Raw genomic sequence first — 20639 nt, forward strand, 5'->3', positions numbered from 1 at the left:
TCAATTTTCGGAAGGAGATTTCTTCGCTTTAAAGTTTCGAAAAAAGTTTTGGTTTGCAGATATGAGTTCATAGTGAACAGGCCTATGCATTTAGGTACAAAAATCACAAATCAATTTTTTTAAGATTTTCGGAAAAAATCCAAGGTTAACCCCTTTCCGAAAAAATGCATTTTGAAAAAATTTCCTCCAAATCCATTGTAGCCCAGGGAAATTAGTAATTTAAATCGCATTTTTCGCGGGACAAAATTTTTTTCATGGAATGTGTTCGGGTGGTTGCCCTTATCATAAAAGTCAATTTGTTGGGAAAATTGGAGGTTGGGAACAGCCGCCATCTTGGAAAAGAGATTGGTATCGTTTTTATTGAATAGCTCCATTGTTATTCATTTTAACAAAAACTGACAAAGGTAAGACTTATCAACAATAAAATTATCTAAAAAATGATATACAAAACAATTCCGTGAGTTGATTAAATAAAATTTTACAGTTGGTCAAAGTGCGGGTTTATATCGCAAGGTTGGGACAAAATGACATCTGTTCATATATCTGACGAACTTTTGATTTGTTTGGATAATTCTTCAAGAATGAATTATAGTACTTATAATTACCTATAAAATGAGCCCACAATCGTTATTGTAACCATCGTATTGTAGAAGTAATCCAACTCCGAAACTCTCCATGTACTAGTCAAAAGTGAGAAAAAAGCTAGTTTTTTGCTAGTAGGCCGAGAAAATTTTGGGAGTAGAGGTTTAACCAAAATACAAGTACGCAGTTATGCAGCCATACGCGTGTTAATGTCGATTTCAAAGGTCTGACAACTCTAATTTTGTGCTTTATACGGTTTTTGGGGGGTTAAATAACGTAAGTTTTCCAATTAACGTGAATGGGCTTAATTTATCCTATTTGAAATTATAAATATACAAGCTGATGCTCTTTGGTTTTTCCTAAATCTAGACACCCCAATCTTGAGGATGTGACCAATAGAACTCAAGATATAAGCCGTTTATACGATTATGTTTAGAGGCTTTTTTGTTTCGATTTTTGTTTGTTTATTTGAATTGAAAAGCCTGATATGGTTAGTTAAAAAAGCTTATATCGTGAGTTAAATTAACCCCATAGCAAAGATTGGGGTGTCTAGATTTAGGAAAAACAAAAGAGCATCAGCTTGTATATTTATAATTTCAAATAGTATAAATTTAGCCCATTCACGTTAATTGGAAAACTTACGTTATTTAACCCCCCAAAAACCGTATAAAGCACAAAATTAGAGTTGTCAGACCTTTGAAATCGACATTAACACGCGTATGGCTGCAAAACTGCGTACTTGTATTTTGGTTAAACCTCTACTCCCAAAATTTTCTCGGCCTACTAGCAAAAAACTAGCTTTTTTCTCACTTTTGACTAGTACATGGAGAGTTTCGGAGTTGGATTACTTCTACAATACGATGGTTACAATAACGATTGTGGGCTCATTTTATAGGTAATTATAAGTACTATAATTCATTCTTGAAGAATTATCCAAACAAATCAAAAGTTCGTCAGATATATGAACAAATGTCATTTTGTCCCAACCTTGCGATATAAACCCGCACTTTGACCAACTGTAAAATTTTATTTAATCAACTCACGGAATTGTTTTGTATATCATTTTTTAGATAATTTTATTGTTGATAAGTCTTACCTTTGTCAGTTTTTGTTAAAATGAATAACAATGGAGCTATTCAATAAAAACGATACCAATCTCTTTTCCAAGATGGCGGCTGTTCCCAACCTCCAATTTTCCCAACAAATTGACTTTTATGATAAAGACAACCACCCGAACACATTCCATGAAAAAAATTTTGTCCCGCGAAAAATGCGATTTCATGCCCATATTTTGACTAATTTCCCTGAGCTATTGAGTGAGACATCAAATGAAAGGGCTATTTAAGCAATCCAAGTTGTTTTTTTTTCAATTTTCGGAAGGAGATTTCTTCGCTTTAAAGTCTCGAAAAAAGTTTTGGTTTGCAGATATGAGTTCATAGTGAACAGGCCTATGCATTTAGGTACAAATATCACAAATCAATTTTTTTAAGACTTTCGGAAAAAATCCAAGGTTTAACCCCTTTCCGAAAAAATGCATTTTGAAAAAATTTCCTCCAAATCCATTCAGTGAGACATCAAATAAAAGGGCTATTTAAGCTCTACAAATACCTGAAAATCAAAAGTTTCTCGGAGGCCTGATAGCTGAGTTATTTGCAATCTAAGTTCGTTTTTTTTTTCAATTTTCGGAAGGAGATTTCTTCGCTTTAAAGTTTCGAAAAAAGTTTTGGTTTGCAGATATGAGTTCATAGTGAACAGGCCTATGCATTTAGGTACAAAAATCACAAATCAATTTTTTTAAGATTTTCGGAAAAAATCCAAGGTTAACCCCTTTCCGAAAAAATGCATTTTAAAAAAATTTCCTCCAAATCCATTGAGTGAGACATCAAATGAAAGGGCTATTTAAACTCTACAAATACCTGAAAATCAAAAGTTTCTCGGAGGCCTGATTGCTGAGTTATTTGCAATCCAAGTTCGTTTTTTTTTTTTCAATTTTCGGAAGGAGATTTCTTCGCTTTAAAGTCTCGAAAAAAGTTTTGGTTTGCAGATATGAGTTCATAGTGAACAGGCCTATGCATTTAGGTACAAATATCACAAATCAATTTTTTTAAGACTTTCGGAAAAAATCCAAGGTTAACCCCTTTCCGAAAAAATGCATTTTGAAAAAATTTCCTCCAAATCCATTCAGTGAGACATCAAATGAAAGGGCTATTTAAGCTCTACCAATAACTGAAAATCAAAAGTTTCTCGGAGGCCTGATAGCTGAGTTATTTGCAATCCAAGTTCTTTTTTTTCAATTTTCGGAAGAAGATTTCTTCGCTTTAAAGTCTCGAAAAAAGTTTTGGTTTACAGATATGAGTTCATAGTGAACAGGCCTATGCATTTAGGTACAAAACTCACAAATCAATTTTTTAAAGATTTTCGGAAAAAATCCAAATTTAACCCCTTTCCGAAAAAATGCATTTTGAAAAAGTTTCCTCCAAATCCATTGAGTGAGACATCAAATGAAAGGGCTGTTTAAACTCTACAAATACCTGAAAATCAAAAGTTTCTCGGAGGCCTGATAGCTGAGTTATTTGCAATCCAAGTTCTTTTTTTTCAATTTTCGGAAGGAGATTTCTTCGCTTTAAAGTCTCGAAAAAAGTTTTGGTTAACAGATATGAGTTCATAGTGAACAGGCCTATGCATTTAGGTACAAAAATCACAAATCAATTTTTTTTAAGACTTTCGGAAAAAATCCAAGGTTCCCTTTCTGAAAAAATGCATTTTGAAAAAATTTCCTCCAAATCCATTGAGTGAGACATCAAATGAAAGGGCTATTTAAGCTCTACAAATACCTGAAAATCAAAAGTTTCTCGGAGGCCTGATAGCTGAGTTATTTGCAATCCAAGTTCGTTTTTTTTTTCAATTTTCGGAAGGAGATTTCTTCGCTTTAAAGTCTCGAAAAAAGTTTTGGTTTGCAGATATGAGTTCATAGTTAACAGGCCTATGCATTTAGGTACAAATATCACAAATCAATTTTTTTAAGACTTTCGGAAAAAATCCAAGGTTAACCCCTTTCCGAAAAAATGCATTTTGAAAAAATTTCCTCCAAATCCATTCAGTGAGACATCAAATGAAAGGGCTATTTAAGCTCTATCAATAACTGAAAATCAAAAGTTTCTCGGAGGCCTGATAGCTGAGTTATTTGCAATCTAAGTTCGTTTTTTTTTACAATTTTCGGAAGGAGATTTCTTCGCTTTAAAGTCTCGAAAAAAGTTTTGGTTTGCAGATATGAGTTCATAGTGAACAGGCCTATGCATTTAGGTACAAATATCACAAATCAATTTTTTTAAGATTTTCGGAAAAAATCCAAGGTTAACCCCTTTCCGAAAAAATGCATTTTAAAAAAATTTCCTCCAAATCCATTGAGTGAGACATCAAATGAAAGGGCTATTTAAGCTCTACAAATACCTGAAAATCAAAAGTTTCTCGGAGGCCTGATAGCTGAGTTATTTGCAATCCAAGTTCGTTTTTTTTTTTTCAATTTTCGGAAGGAGATTTCTTCGCTTTAAAGCCTCGAAAAAAGTTTTGGTTTACAGATATGAGTTCATAGTGAACAGGCCTATGCATTTAGGTACAAAAATCACAAATCAATTTTTTTAAGATTTTCGGAAAAAATCCAAGGTTAACCCCTTTCCGAAAAATGGCATTTTAAAAAAATATCCTCCAAATCCATTGAGTGAGACATCAAATGAAAGGGCTATTTAAGATCTACAAATACCTGAAAATCAAAAGTTTCTCGGAGGCCTGATTGCTGAGTTATTTGCAATCCAAGTTGTTTTTTTTTCAATTTTCGGAAGGAGATTTCTTCGCTTTAAAGTCTCGAAAAAAGTTTTGGTTTACAGATATGAGTTCATAGTGAACAGGCCTATGCATTTAGGTACAAAAGTCACAAATCAATTTTTTTAAGATTTTCGGAAAAAATCCAAGGTTAACCCCTTTCCGAACAATGGCATTTTAAAAAAATATCCTCCAAATCCATTGAGTGAGACATCAAATGAAAGGGATATTTAAGATCTACAAATACCTGAAAATCAAAAGTTTCTCGGAGGCCTGATAGCTGAGTTATTTGCAATCCAAGTTGGTTTTTTTTTTCAATTTTCGGAAGGAGATTTCTTCGCTTAAAAGTCTCAAAAAAATGTTTTGGTTTACAGATATGAGTTCATAGTGAACAGGTCTATGCATTTAGGTACAAAAATCACACATCAATTTTTTTAAGATTTTCGGAAAAAATCCAAGGTTAACCCCTTTCTGAAAAATGGCATTTTAAAAAAATATCCTCCAAATCCATTGAGTGAGACATCAAATGAAAGGGCTATTTAAGATCTACAAATACCTGAAAATCAAAAGTTTCTCGGAGGCCTGATTGCTGAGTTATTTGCAATCCAAGTTGTTTTTTTTTCAATTTTCGGAAGGAGATTTCTTCGCTTTAAAGTCTCGAAAAAAGTTTTGGTTTACAGATATGAGTTCATAGTGAACAGGCCTATGCATTTAGGTACAAAAGTCACAAATCAATTTTTTTAAGATTTTCGGAAAAAATCCAAGGTTAACCCCTTTCCGAAAAATGGCATTTTAAAAAAATATCCTCCAAATCCATTGAGTGAGACATCAAATGAAAGGGATATTTAAGATCTACAAATACCTGAAAATCAAAAGTTTCTCGGAGGCCTGATAGCTGAGTTATTTGCAATCCAAGTTGGTTTTTTTTTTCAATTTTCGGAAGGAGATTTCTTCGCTTAAAAGTCTCAAAAAAATGTTTTGGTTTACAGATATGAGTTCATAGTGAACAGGTCTATGCATTTAGGTACAAAAATCACACATCAATTTTTTTAATATTTTCGGAAAAAATCCAAGGTTAACCCCTTTCCGAAAAAATGCATTTTGAAAAAATTTCCTCCAAATCCATTCAGTGAGACATCAAATGAAAGGGCTATTTAAGCTCTACCAATAACTGAAAATCAAAAGTTTCTCGGAGGCCTGATAGCTGAGTTATTTGCAATCCAAGTTCTTTTTTTTCAATTTTCGGAAGAAGATTTCTTCGCTTTAAAGTCTCGAAAAAAGTTTTGGTTTACAGATATGAGTTCATAGTGAACAGGCCTATGCATTTAGGTACAAAACTCACAAATCAATTTTTTAAAGATTTTCGGAAAAAAATCCAAGGTTCCCTTTCTGAAAAAATGCATTTTGAAAAAATTTCCTCCAAATCCATTGAGTGAGACATCAAATGAAAGGGCTATTTAAGATCTACAAATACCTGAAAATCAAAAGTTTCTCGGAGGCCTGATTGCTGAGTTATTTGCAATCCAAGTTGTTTTTTTTTCAATTTTCGGAAGGAGATTTCTTCGCTTTAAAGTCTCGAAAAAAGTTTTGGTTTGCAGATATGAGTTCATAGTGAACAGGCCTATGCATTTAGGTACAAATATCACAAATCAATTTTTTTAAGACTTTCGGAAAAAATCCAAGGTTAACCCCTTTCCGAAAAAATGCATTTTGAAAAAATTTCCTCCAAATCCATTGAGTGAGACATCAAATGAAAGGGCTATTTAAGCAATCCAAGTTGTTTTTTTTTCAATTTTCGGAAGGAGATTTCTTCGCTTTAAAGTTTCGAAAAAAGTTTTGGTTTGCAGATATGAGTTCATAGTGAACAGGCCTATGCATTTAAGTACAAAAATCACAAATCAATTTTTTTAAGATTTTCGGAAAAAATCCAAGGTTAACCCCTTTCCGAAAAAATGCATTTTGAAAAAATTTCCTCCAAATCCATTGAGTGAGACATCAAATGAAAGGGCTATTTAAGCAATCCAAGTTGTTTTTTTTTCAATTTTCGGAAGGAGATTTCTTCGCTTTAAAGTCTCGAAAAAAGTTTTGGTTTGCAGATATGAGTTCATAGTGAACAGGCCTATGCATTTAGGTACAAATATCACAAATCAATTTTTTTAAGACTTTCGGAAAAAATCCAAGGTTTAACCCCTTTCCGAAAAAATGCATTTTGAAAAAATTTCCTCCAAATCCATTCAGTGAGACATCAAATAAAAGGGCTATTTAAGCTCTACAAATACCTGAAAATCAAAAGTTTCTCGGAGGCCTGATAGCTGAGTTATTTGCAATCTAAGTTCGTTTTTTTTTTCAATTTTCGGAAGGAGATTTCTTCGCTTTAAAGTTTCGAAAAAAGTTTTGGTTTGCAGATATGAGTTCATAGTGAACAGGCCTATGCATTTAGGTACAAAAATCACAAATCAATTTTTTTAAGATTTTCGGAAAAAATCCAAGGTTAACCCCTTTCCGAAAAAATGCATTTTGAAAAAATTTCCTCCAAATCCATTGAGTGAGACATCAAATGAAAGGGCTATTTAAGCAATCCAAGTTGTTTTTTTTTCAATTTTCGGAAGGAGATTTCTTCGCTTTAAAGTCTCGAAAAAAGTTTTGGTTTGCAGATATGAGTTCATAGTGAACAGGCCTATGCATTTAGGTACAAATATCACAAATCAATTTTTTTAAGACTTTCGGAAAAAATCCAAGGTTTAACCCCTTTCCGAAAAAATGCATTTTGAAAAAATTTCCTCCAAATCCATTCAGTGAGACATCAAATAAAAGGGCTATTTAAGCTCTACAAATACCTGAAAATCAAAAGTTTCTCGGAGGCCTGATAGCTGAGTTATTTGCAATCTAAGTTCGTTTTTTTTTTTTCAATTTTCGGAAGGAGATTTCTTCGCTTTAAAGTTTCGAAAAAAGTTTTGGTTTGCAGATATGAGTTCATAGTGAACAGGCCTATGCATTTAGGTACAAAAATCACAAATCAATTTTTTTAAGATTTTCGGAAAAAATCCAAGGTTAACCCCTTTCCGAAAAAATGCATTTTAAAAAAATTTCCTCCAAATCCATTGAGTGAGACATCAAATGAAAGGGCTATTTAAACTCTACAAATACCTGAAAATCAAAAGTTTCTCGGAGGCCTGATTGCTGAGTTATTTGCAATCCAAGTTCGTTTTTTTTTTTTTCAATTTTCGGAAGGAGATTTCTTCGCTTTAAAGTCTCGAAAAAAGTTTTGGTTTGCAGATATGAGTTCATAGTGAACAGGCCTATGCATTTAGGTACAAATATCACAAATCAATTTTTTTAAGACTTTCGGAAAAAATCCAAGGTTAACCCCTTTCCGAAAAAATGCATTTTGAAAAAATTTCCTCCAAATCCATTCAGTGAGACATCAAATGAAAGGGCTATTTAAGCTCTACCAATAACTGAAAATCAAAAGTTTCTCGGAGGCCTGATAGCTGAGTTATTTGCAATCCAAGTTCTTTTTTTTCAATTTTCGGAAGGAGATTTCTTCGCTTTAAAGTCTCGAAAAAAGTTTTGGTTTACAGATATGAGTTCATAGTGAACAGGCCTATGCATTTAGGTACAAAACTCACAAATCAATTTTTTAAAGATTTTCGGAAAAAATCCAAATTTAACCCCTTTCCGAAAAAATGCATTTTGAAAAAGTTTCCTCCAAATCCATTGAGTGAGACATCAAATGAAAGGGCTGTTTAAACTCTACAAATACCTGAAAATCAAAAGTTTCTCGGAGGCCTGATAGCTGAGTTATTTGCAATCCAAGTTCTTTTTTTTTCAATTTTCGGAAGGAGATTTCTTCGCTTTAAAGTCTCGAAAAAAGTTTTGGTTAACAGATATGAGTTCATAGTGAACAGGCCTATGCATTTAGGTACAAAAATCACAAATCAATTTTTTTAAGACTTTCGGAAAAAATCCAAGGTTCCCTTTCTGAAAAAATGCATTTTGAAAAAATTTCCTCCAAATCCATTGAGTGAGACATCAAATGAAAGGGCTATTTAAGCTCTACAAATACCTGAAAATCAAAAGTTTCTCGGAGGCCTGATAGCTGAGTTATTTGCAATCCAAGTTCGTTTTTTTTTTCAATTTTCGGAAGGAGATTTCTTCGCTTTAAAGTCTCGAAAAAAGTTTTGGTTTGCAGATATGAGTTCATAGTTAACAGGCCTATGCATTTAGGTACAAATATCACAAATCAATTTTTTTAAGACTTTCGGAAAAAATCCAAGGTTAACCCCTTTCCGAAAAAATGCATTTTGAAAAAATTTCCTTCAAATCCATTGAGTGAGACATCAAATAAAAGGGCTATTTAAGCTCTATCAATAACTGAAAATCGAAAGTTTCTCGGAGGCCTGATAGCTGAGTTATTTGCAATCCAAGTTCGTTTTTTTTTTTCAATTTTCGGAAGGAGATTTCTTCGCTTTAAAGTCTTGAAAAAAAGTTTTGGTTTGCAGATATGAGTTCTTAGTGAACAGGTCTATGCATTTAGGTACAAATATCACAAATCCATTTTTTTAAGATTTTCGGAAAAAATTAAAGGTTCCCTTTCTGAAAAAATGCATTTTGAAAAAATTTCCTCCAAATCCATTGAGTGAGACATCAAATGAAAGGGCTATTTAAGCTCTACAAATACCTGAAAATCAAAAGTTTCTCGGAGGCCTGATTGCTGAGTTATTTGCAATCCAAGTTGTTTTTTTTTTTTCAATTTTCGGAAGGAGATTTCTTCGCTTTAAAGTCTCGAAAAAAGTTTTGGTTTACAGATATGAGTTCATAGTTAACAGGCCTATGCGTTTAGGAAAAAAAATCACAAATCAATTTTTTTAAGATTTTCGGAAAAAATCCAAGGTTAACCCCTTTCCGAAAAAATGCATTTTTAAAAAATTTCCTCAAAGTCCATTGAGTGTGACATCAAATAAAAGGGCTATTTAAGCTCTACAAATACCTGAAAATCAAAAGTTTCTCGGAGGCCTGATAGCTGAGTTATTTGCTATCAAAGTTCGTTTTTTTTTCAATTTTTGGGAAGGAGATTTCTTCGCTTTAAAGTCTCGAAAAAAGTTTTGGTTTACAGATATGAGTTCATAGTGAACAGGCCTATGCATTAGGGAACAAAAATCACAAATCAATTTTTTTAAGATTTTCGGAAAAAATCCAAGGTTAACCCCTTTCCGAAAAAAATGCATTTTAAAAAATTTCCTCCAAATGAATCAAATGAGACCTCAAATACAAGTCCCCTTTGAGTTCTATTAATAAATGAAACCTAAACCTTTCTCGATGACAAAATTATAAGGTGAAAAGACCATATATTGTTGGCACCTCACAATTGCATCAATTAAATGTGTAATTAATATCTATCAATGTAACTTTTTTTTTAAATGATTGCATTATTTCTATCTCCATTTTTGAATCAGTAATTTCCATGTCACGAAATAGATTACTAGTATTGCTGATTGATTTACTATAACATTCAATAATGTTGGTTTTGAGATTGATGGTTGTCGGTATTATTCTCCAAATATTTCTTGTGGAAGCTAAATCTCTTTTAGCAGACACAATTAAATATGCAGTATCCAATACTTTTAATAAAACCGCTAATTTGGTTCAAGTGGTAATTGAAACCGATTCCGAAAACAACCTCGTAGCATATCTGGAAATTATGGACAAAATTCTAGCCTACGATTATTGGTTGTTTCGATGGCAAATTGATGTTAACAACAAGAATATTCAGTTCGTCAGTGACTATAATTTATTGTTCATTGACTCGTATGAAGCTTTTCGGTAAGTATTACAAGTTTTTAGATTTAAAAGTCTTACAACAATATTTGTTTTTTTTAGCCGACTTCTTCAATCGATTGGTAACTATAACATAGACTCACAAGTATTCTATTTTATAGTTCTAAGAACTCCAGAAAACTACGTGGACGACATACAGAAAATATTCTCAGATTTTCTATTCCTTATGATAGCCAATGTCAATGTTATTATTGAAACGGTTTTCGAAGAAGTTCTTTTCTACTCCTTTAATCCGTATCAAAAACTTGCATGCCAATCAACGAATCCTCTCCTCACACATCGGTTTTCCGCTAATAAATCAATAAAATCTTCAATACCATTTTTTCCACCGAAAGCCGACAATTTGCATGGATGTCCTCTTCGAATTGGTACCGCTAATGAACTTGTTGTTGCACTGGCAAACAACAAAGTACCAGAAAATCGAAGCAGTCCTGATATATCTTTTCTTGAACTTACAATTCTCAAGGAATTTGTTTCCAGAACGAATTTCACAGTCGCTAATATTGATCCGTATTTTTTTGAACCCGAAGAGATAGTAGGTGATGTATTTAATGTACTGATCTTCAATAGAAATATGTATCTGTTTATTATTTCTTTCAGCTCAAAAGTGGAAAAATTGATATGATCATTAGTTGTTTCGCAAATGGACCTAAGCGAAATAAAGTTCTATCGAAAACTCAATTCTACTTTTTATCGAGAATTGTAATTGTTCTTTCTAAACGTTTTAATGCATTTCGGACGTATGTTTGGATTCAAGAACCGTTCAATTCTACAACATGGATTTGTGTTGTTGCTTCACTAACTTTTATCACTGGATGTTGTCTGATTTTGGCAAGAATTAGAAGAGTTTTTCAGAAGAATCCATACTATAATGAAGGACTCGAAATATTATCTGTATCAATAGGTGCACCAATTGTACACTTGCCAAGCAAAATTTCCCTTCGATTTGTTTTTATAGTCTTGAGTTTTGTTGCACTTATCTTACGGTCAGCCTATCAGGCAAAATTATATGATGCCTTCCGAGGACAAACCATTATCAATACGCCGAAGAGTGTTCGGGAGCTTTTTACTGAGAATTACACAATTTATACTAATGGGGAACTAAAAAATGCCATCAATGATTTAAATGAGGAGCAGGAATATCTTAATTATCGTGAACTAAATTATGCCACTAAGTACTACAGTAGTTTTGAAATGGATACAAAAATTGCTTTAGTAGCTCCATTCACTTATGTTTACACATTTTACACTGCTAAAGAACTCAACAACTTGATTTTGGAAAATGTTTTGGACGAACAAATTTGTGTATTTTTTCATAAACATTCTTTCATTTTACCAAAAATGAATGAAATTATTGAGAGATTGGAAGAAAGTGGAATATTACATTATTTGAGAAGAAATTTCGAAAATTTAAACAATGCTGGATTTTCAAAATACAAAATAGAATATGAGTTGGAAAGATTGAGTTTTGAAAGGCTTGCGTTTGCATTTCATCTAAGTGGTGTCCTTTGTGTTTGGTTTTTATTGCAGAAATACTGTGGAATAAATTTTAGAATTTTTTTTTTATTTCAAGTCAATACAAACGTTTTTAAAATTTATTTGGCAATTTTTCTTTAAATTCTATTTATGAAGATATTTTTTCGAGACTTTGAACCGAAGAAATCTACTTCCGAAAATTGGAAAACAGAGAACTTCGATTGCAAATAACTAAGCAATCAGACCACAAAGAAATTTTTGGTTTTCACGTATTTATAGTGCTTAAAAAACCCTTTCATTTGATGTCTCACTCAATGGATTTGGAGGAATTTTTTTTAAAATGCATTTTTTCGGAAAGGGGACTTTGATTTGGACTTTGAACCCAAGAAATCTACTTCCGAAAATTGGAAAACAGAGAACTTCGATTGCAAATAACTAAGCAATCAGACCACAAAGAAATTTTTGGTTTTCACGTATTTATAGTGCTTAAAAAACCCTTTCATTTGATGTCTCACTCAATGGATTTGGAGGAATTTTTTTTAAAATGCATTTTTTTTAACCTTGGATTTTTTCCCAAAATCCTAAAAAAATTGATTTGTGATTTTTGCACCTAAATGCATAGGCCTGTTCACTATGAACTCATATCTGTAAACCAAAACATTATTCGAGACTTTAAAGCGAAGAAATCTCCTTCCGAAAATTGAAAAAAAACGAACTTGTATTGCAAATAACTCAGCAATCAGGCCTCCGAGAAACTTTTGATTTTCAGTTATTGATAGAGCTTAAATAGCCCTTTCATTTGATGTCTCACTCAATGGATTTGGAGGAAATTTTTTAAAAATGCATTTTTTCGGAAAGGGGTTAACCTTGGATTTTTTCCGAAAACCTTAAAAAAATTGATTTGTGATTTTTTGTTACTAAATGCATAGGCCTGTTCACTATGAACTCATATCTGTAAACCAAAACATTTTCGAGACTTTAAAGCGAAGAAATCTCCTTCCGAAAATTGAAAAAAAACGAACTTGGATTGCAAATAACTCAGCAATCAGGCCTCCGAGAAACTTTTGATTTTCAGGTATTTGTAGAGCTTAAATAGCCCTTTCATTTGATGTCTCACTCAATGGATTTGGAGGAATTTTTTTTAAAATGCATTTTTTCGGAAAGGGGTTAACCTTGGATTTTTTCCCAAAATCCTAAAAAATTGATTTGTGATTTTTTGTTAATAAATGCATAGGCCTGTTCACTATGAACTCATATCTGTAAACCAAAACATTTTTCGAGACTTTAAAGCGAAGAAAACTCCTTCCGAAAATTGGAAAAAAAAAACGAACTTGGATTGCAAATAACTCAGCAATCAGGCCTCCGAGAAACTTTTGATTTTCAGGTATTTGTAGAGCTTAAATAGCCCTTTCATTTGATGTCTCACTCAATGGATTTGGAGGAAATTTTTTGAAAATGCATTTTTTCGGAAAGGGGTTAACCTTGGATTTTTTCCGAAAATCTTGAAAAAATTGATTTGTGATTTTTGTACCTAAATGCATAGGCCTGTTCACTATGAACTCATATCTGTAAACCAAAACATTTTTCGAGACTTATAAGCGAAGAAAACTCCTTCCGAAAATTGAAAAAAAAAACGAACTTGGATTGCAAATAACTCAGCAATCAGGCCTCCGAGAAACTTTTGATTTTCAGGTATTTGTAGAGCTTAAATAGCCCTTTCATTTGATGTCTCACTCAATGGATTTGGAGGAAATTTTTTTAAAATGCATTTTTTCGGAAAGGGATTTTTTCCGAAAATCCTAAAAAAATTGATTTGTGATTTTTTGTTACTAAATGCGTAGGCCTGTTCACTATGAACTCATATCTGTTAAACAAATAATTTTCGAGACTTTAAAGCGAAGAAATCTCCTTCCCAAAAATTGAAAAAAAAACGAACTTTGATAGCAAATAACTCAGCAATCAGGCCTCCGAGAAACTTTTGATTTTCAGGTATTTGTAGAGCTTAAATAGCCCTTTCATTTGATGTCTCACTCAATGGATTTGGAGGAAATTTTTTTAAAATGCATTTTTTCGGAAAGGGGTTAACCTTGGATTTTTTCCGAAAATCCTAAAAAAATTGATTTGTGATTTTTGTACCTAAATGCCTGTTCACTATGAACTCATATCTGTAATTAAAAATTTTTTTCGAGACTTTAAAGTGAAGAAATTTCCTAAAACTTAAAAAAAGAACTTGGATTGCAAATAACTCAGTAATCAGACCTCAAAGGAATTTTTGGTTTTCAGGTACATACATACATAGATAGATCTTAAAGAGGCCATTCACTTGATGACTGATTCGATGAATTTAGACGAAATTTTTTAAAATAGATTTTTTTTTCGGGAATTGGTAACCCTGAGATTTTTTTGAAAATAAAAAAAAAAAAAAAATACATAAAAACGTTCAAAATACAAGAAAATCGTTATCTTTTTTCTTACCATGGTATTTCAACTTTACCAATTCCGTTTATTAAAAACTAAAATTACTTCTCCAACTCCGACATGAATAAAACAATAATTAATTTTATTTGTTATTTTAAAAAAGACCATTATCTCAGTTTATTTATTATTTTCTGTTTTTTCTTGCAAACAAAAGAAATAGTTCGTTTGATACATGCGATAACTATTTCATTTTATTTTTTATTTGTGTTTCTGTCTTTCATTAATCTTTATACAATTTAATAGCTTTTATTTTGTTTTTTTCTTTAAATTAAATTTTTAGCTCAACATTTTTTTTTTATTATTTTTTTTTTTATGTTTGTACTGGCTACTATAAAAATACAGATATTTATATATTCAATATCTAAATATATATTGTTTATAGTACATTTTTAAATTGTATTAATTATTATTGTTAGTTATATTAATTATTAATATTATTTAATATATATATCGCATCTAAATATCTACTCAAATATACAATTTTTGTTTTGTTATAGATTTAATTTTTTTTAATAAATACTAAATACTAGTTAATAATAAGTTTTATTTTTATTTTATGTAAAATTATTATTAATCTTATTTTATTCTCCTGTTCGGTTGTTAGACATTATATTTTTTATGATTTATTGTATATTCGACAGTGGTGTTTTTTATTTGTTTCATTTGTGTCTTTTTTTTTTCTATTTGGGGAAGAAACCACGTTATTTAAAAATTATAAATAAAACAACTCTATTTTTTTTTTTAACTTTTTGTTTTTATTTTTTAGGAATTTTTTATTATTGTTTACTCTTATTTGTTGTGTTTTTGTTTTTCTTGCTTGAAAGGAATTCAATACCTTAATATATATATAATAAATTTATTTATTTACATGGTGTTATAATTTATTATAAATTTTGTGTAAAGTTTCTACAAGTCTTTGATGATTTATAAATAATTTGTTTTATTTTTTTTTTTTAATTTTTGAGAAAATTTATCAAATAAATGGTTTTTGTGTATTTGAATTATTGGAAGACTGTAGTGTCTTCTTATTTATATTTAAAAAACTGTTTATTTTGATTTAGTTTTTATATTGTTTTTTAAATTTAACATTAGTATTTATTGCTATAATTTATTGAAATGTCCTGCATTTCACTTTTCTCTTCTTTTTTTTTTTAAGAGAAAACAAAATTACACGCACAACTGCCAGGATGGATACAAACTTATTTATTTCTTTTATTTTTAACCTCAAATGCAGGCTTTTAATTTCAGAGAACTTAGCAACAAAAATATCCCTAAAAATGTCAGACAAAAAACTTATGTATTTATAATATTTAAATTAGAAAACAAAATCTTTTATAGTACAATGATATTTTAAATATTGTATAATATAATTATTTTTTATAATTTATAAATGAAATATAAGAAAAAAAAAATATTTAACATGTATTAGATACAAACAATTCACAATGACTTCTTACATAATTAATTTTTTTTTTTTTTAATTAGGGGTATAAATTATTAAATATTTTATTATATACAAATTCTTAACAACAAAATATGTAAATAAAAAAATCATTCGCCACATTTTAAACCAATACAACAAGTTTGTTTTTATTCAAGACGAAAACCACTTATTTTTATCTGAATTGGTTTGTTTTCTTGCTAATTAAAGTAATCAAGCAATTGTATTTGATGTTTTCTTAGGGCAGTATTAATTTATTGTTTTAAAAAATTCATTTTGTTTTGTCTTTATAGGCAGTGTAATTTTTTGTTGTTGAATTTTTTGTTTGTTTTACAATAATTATTAATTTTTATTTTTTTTTTCGTGTTGTATAATATATCACAATTAAGTCTTTTTCTTTATACAAAAATGAAATCCTACGAATTTTATGTATAAAGTAGTTTTTAATGCTTATGAAGAAGAGCGTTTTTTTTTTTTGCAATTTAATATTCTTGTTTTTTTTTTTCAAACAAAATTTTGAATATTTTTTTTTTTTTTGCTTTTAAATATAGACAAATTTATTAACTTGCATAGGAACGTCGGACTGGAACAGGAGGAGGTATTTTTGATTTTCGTATTGGCGATGATTGTTTACATGTTGGAATTCTACTTATTGGTGGCGTGGATGGTGATGATGATGAAGACGTTGGTGATGATTTTTCTGATTTGTTTTCCTAGAAAGAAAAAAAAAAATATAGAAAAGTAAAATTAGAAAAATTCATATTAAAAATCGGAAAATAAAATGATATTTAAGATTTTTTAAGAATCAATGCAATTACCTATAATAATTATGAAAACTATTAAATAGTATTTTTTTTTTATTTAATTTTGGTTGGTTATTATGGATCACTAGACCGTTTTTAACACGATTTTTTGATAATAATGATTTTCACATTAAAATTATTGAGATTGGACATTGTTTTCGCATTGGGTACATGCGACTTGAAGCTCAATTGGTGAATTTTAATGATTGTTTTTGGCAGCATTTTCTAGTTAAAAATGTTGGATTTATGATTGAATAAATTAAATAAATTTTTTAATTTAAAATGTCTGGGACATGAATTTATTAATATTTTCTTGCTTCTATGTTAAAATTAGTTCTAATGTTAAAACTGTTTTTGAAAACCAAATTAAGGAAAATTATGATATAATTTTTTTTATAAGGAATTCAGAAATAATTAAAAATTTGTTTTTATATTGACTAAAAATCGTTTTAATTTTTAAATGATTTGGATCAGAAAACGATTTCTTGTGTTGAAATTAATTTTTGAAAAAAAAAACTTTGAAAATCGTTAAAGTTTTTTTTTGCCATTTTTAAATCATAAACAACATTTTCAAAAAATAAATATTTGGAATATTTTTTTTTAATCCAAAAATGTGTTTATTTTTATAATTTTCATTATACAAATTTTCGTTGAAATCGTATTAGTCGTTTAAGAAAAATTCAGATATGTATAAGAAAAACGGTTCTATGGCAGATACCGTCAATATAACTGTTCCAAATATTGAGTATTTTCTTTGCTGGAGTTGGGCACCACAATTTTCATCCTAAAAAAAATTTCAATTTCCCCTTTATAGCCCAGTCATTTTAGTCATTTCTAAGCCCAATCTGCGGAAAAATTCCTACTGGGCTGAATTTTGGTATACAGATTAATGACGGCTTTGTTATGAAGATGTGAAAAATCGACATTGATATCGTGTCCGCGTTAAGAGTTATAGGGGTCAAAAGGCCACAAAAACTGGTTTTTCACGATTTTTAGCAAAACGGTAAGTCTTATCAAAAAATTTTCAATTCAAGAATTGTAGACCAGATTATTATATATAAAAAGTGTCATGACACTTTTTTTCCTAAGACCCACCGTTTCTTAGGTATAACGATTCAAAAAGTTGAAGTTTAGTTGTAATCGTCATAATCCTATTCCTGAAAAAAAAACTCCTAACTGAAAAGTTCCTGAAATTTCATTATTTTTTTAGCTTGAGTTTCGTTCCTCAACTGTTAAGAATATGGGGAAACCAAAAAAAATGGAAATTTTCGCCATTTTTCCGATTGGGGCCCTTCTCCCGAAACCATTTCCCTGGGAATTTTTGTTTAGAATATGTCTGAAAATATACAGGGTGTGCAATAGAGAATGGACAACCCTAAAACGGCTTATAGCTACACTTATGATTGTTCTAAAAACAGATAGAAAAAAGTTCTATCGCAACCAGTTCATAAAATATGGACTTTTTTTCGTTCAGTGTATTTTAAATTTTATCATCTTATGTTTTCGTTCACTACAACCACGAATGAATGAATTTTATTTATTTCTTTTTTTTATAATTTTCTACAATAATTGGATGAGTACATAAACACTTTAAAAATTTCATAGCTATTGCACATTTTCGTAAAAAAAATTTTGAAATCTGTTTTTTGATGCAAAATGTAAAAAAAGTATTTAATGAAAAATTTTAAACACCTGTGGTATAAAATAAATCTATAGAAACCTAGGTGGCCATCTTTCTTAAAAATATTCTCCTTATACCAGAATATTTTTAAGAAAGTTGGCCACCTAGGTTTCTATAGATTTATTTTATACCACAGGTGTTTAAAATTTTTCATTAAATACTTTTTTTACATTTTGCATCAAAAAACAGATTTCAAAATTTTTTTTACGAAAATGTGCAATAGCTATGAAATTTTTAAAGTGTTTATGTACTCATCCAATTATTGTAGAAAATTATAAAAAAAAGAAATAAATAAAATTCATTCATTCGTGGTTGTAGTGAACGAAAACATAAGATGATAAAATTTAAAATACACTGAACGAAAAAAAGTCCATATTTTATGAACTGGTTGCGATAGAACTTTTTTCTATCTGTTTTTAGAACAATCATAAGTGTAGCTATAAGCCGTTTTAGGGTTGTCCATTCTCTATTGCACACCCTGTATATTTTCAGACATATTCTAAACAAAAATTCCCAGGGAAATGGTTTCGGGAGAAGGGCCCCAATCGGAAAAATGGCGAAAATTTCCATTTTTTTTGGTTTCCCCATATTCTTAACAGTTGAGGAACGAAACTCAAGCTAAAAAAATAATGAAATTTCAGGAACTTTTCAGTTAGGAGTTTTTTTTTAGGAATAGGATTATGACGATTACAACTAAACTTCAACTTTTTGAATCGTTATACCTAAGAAACGGTGGGTCTTAGGAAAAAAAGTGTCATGACACTTTTTATATATAATAATCTGGTCTACAATTCTTGCATTGAATATTTTTTGATAAGACTTACCGTTTTGCTGAAAATCGTGAAAAACCAGTTTTTGTGACTTTTTGACCCCTATAACTCTTAATGCGGACACGATATCAATGTCGATTTTTCACATCTTCATAACAAAGCCGTCATTAAGCTGTATACCAAAATTCAGCCCAGTAGGAATTTTTCCGCAGATAAAACCTAAAATTACTGGACTATTAGGGAATCTTCCAAATCTGTTAACTACCAAGTTTGAAGAAAATCACTCCAATAATTTAGAATGTAGTTCGAGATAGAAATTTTTATTTCGTTTTCGGTTTTTGTTGACGAATTTTAAATTTGTTTTGGGAAGAAGACAGAAGACAAATCGTTAAAAAAATGTATCTCAGTCAATTCTTAACCAATTTTCATAAAAAATACATAATATTCAGATCTAGCAATTGAATTATATTTTAAAGCCAAAACTGGAAAAAGAAAAAAAAAATGTACCCATGATGAACTGGTGAAATCGGAAACTATTTTGAAGAGCTCGACAGAAAAAAAATTCCACGGTTTTAATAAACTTTTTAAAAATTTTACAAATTAATGTATTACGTTTAAAAGAGATTATATTATTAAGGAAAAATACAAAACTGTTAAATCTCGTCCCTCTTTCATTCCTCGAAAATGAAAATTTTCAAGTGATTTCATTATTTTTAGCAAAAGAAAAAAATTATTTCTTTTTGCTTTTTTCTAAACAAAAATGTTCCACATACGCCACAGTGACCGTTTTTATTTAAACTTTTAAAATGTATAAAAGATTTGATACCGATGTTGTTTTTTATTTTTATTTAGTATTTCTTCCCTGGTGCATGGAAAAATAGTAATATAGTGGCAAAACACACAGGAATTTCAATTTAGTATTTCATTAAAATCGACAATGAAAAAGATGAAGCTTCAACATTTACAAATTATTTCCTCTTTCAACTCTGTGAGACACCTGACGAAATTTCTCGGAACGTGGGGATTTTATCTTTTAAATTAACATTTTTAGTACTGAAATAATCAATTTTAAAATTAAAATGAAAAAAAAAAAAAATTCAACTTGATATTTAGAACTTTTCATGTCAAAAATTCGACTATGCATAGTAGGGTGATTTTTTTTTAAGGAAAAATTGTTTTTACTGGCTGATTTTTGGTACACTGATTGGTATTGAGTTAGCTTACAATCTACGAAAACTCCATCCGCTAAGTCCGTTTCATGTGATCAAAAATCACAATAGTTTTTATTTTAAAATCTATGTTTTAAATTGGTTTGATGCTTCTTGTTTTAGATAACAAACTTGTAGCTTAGCTTATTTTAAATATAATTGCTATTCAAAGGTTTCTTGTATCACATATCTTAACTTATTATCTCGAGAAATATCAACAATAAAGATTCACTTCTAAGAACTTTTTTGTAGGAATTAAATGCCCTACAACTTTGTGATATAAAGTTTTGTTATAGAATCACCCAATTCTGAAATAACACCGAAAAAAGACCGAAAAAAACAAAAAAATTGTGATAAAAATGGCTTTCATGCCCTGTCTCACTGGTGGAAAATACTATAACAATTCTGAATAATATGCTTTTTGATTCATTGAGATAGCATAAAAATCAGCTGAGCTGTATGAATTCAAAAGAAAGTTTCAAAAACTTACGTGTATTTTGTATGGGAAATCTTAAAACTCAAATGGCGAGTGTTAAATTTTAA

At 30.0% G+C, this 20639-nt stretch overlaps 2 protein-coding genes across 5 annotated transcripts in view; one reads left to right on the top strand and one right to left on the bottom strand.

The window, feature by feature from the left end:
* The first annotated feature begins 9919 nt into the window (after positions 1-9919).
* LOC129910921 (uncharacterized) lies at positions 9920-11203 on the top strand. Its single transcript, XM_055988527.1, has 4 exons — positions 9920-10224; positions 10282-10774; positions 10840-11154; positions 11198-11203. Exons 1-4 carry the CDS (start codon positions 9920-9922, stop codon positions 11201-11203), a joined length of 1119 nt encoding a protein of 372 aa, XP_055844502.1.
* A 4777-nt stretch (positions 11204-15980) lies between these two features.
* Positions 15981-20639, bottom strand: part of LOC129921028 (uncharacterized) — a 239081-nt gene continuing 234422 nt past the window's right edge. For all 4 annotated transcript variants that reach the window (XM_056002649.1, XM_056002646.1, XM_056002648.1 and 1 more), the window contains one exon: positions 15981-16347. In XM_056002649.1, the coding sequence (XP_055858624.1) occupies positions 16195-16347 (153 nt within the window). In that variant the 3' untranslated portion in view covers positions 15981-16194. The remainder of the gene's footprint in view (positions 16348-20639) is intronic.

The sequence above is a fragment of the Episyrphus balteatus genome, chromosome 1 (genome assembly GCF_945859705.1).
Source record: "Episyrphus balteatus chromosome 1, idEpiBalt1.1, whole genome shotgun sequence".
In the NCBI taxonomy this organism is placed as follows: domain Eukaryota; kingdom Metazoa; phylum Arthropoda; class Insecta; order Diptera; family Syrphidae; genus Episyrphus; species Episyrphus balteatus.

Bases quoted from the DNA above. Each gene is read 5' to 3' on its own strand.
- LOC129910921 (XM_055988527.1), top strand. From the start codon at position 9,920: ATGTTGGTTTTGAGATTGATGGTTGTCGGTATTATTCTCCAAATATTT. The intron at 10,225-10,281 runs GTAAGTATTACA...TGTTTTTTTTAG, and splicing joins GACTCGTATGAAGCTTTTCG to CCGACTTCTTCAATCGATTG. The intron at 10,775-10,839 runs GTAGGTGATGTA...TATTTCTTTCAG, and splicing joins TTTTTGAACCCGAAGAGATA to CTCAAAAGTGGAAAAATTGA.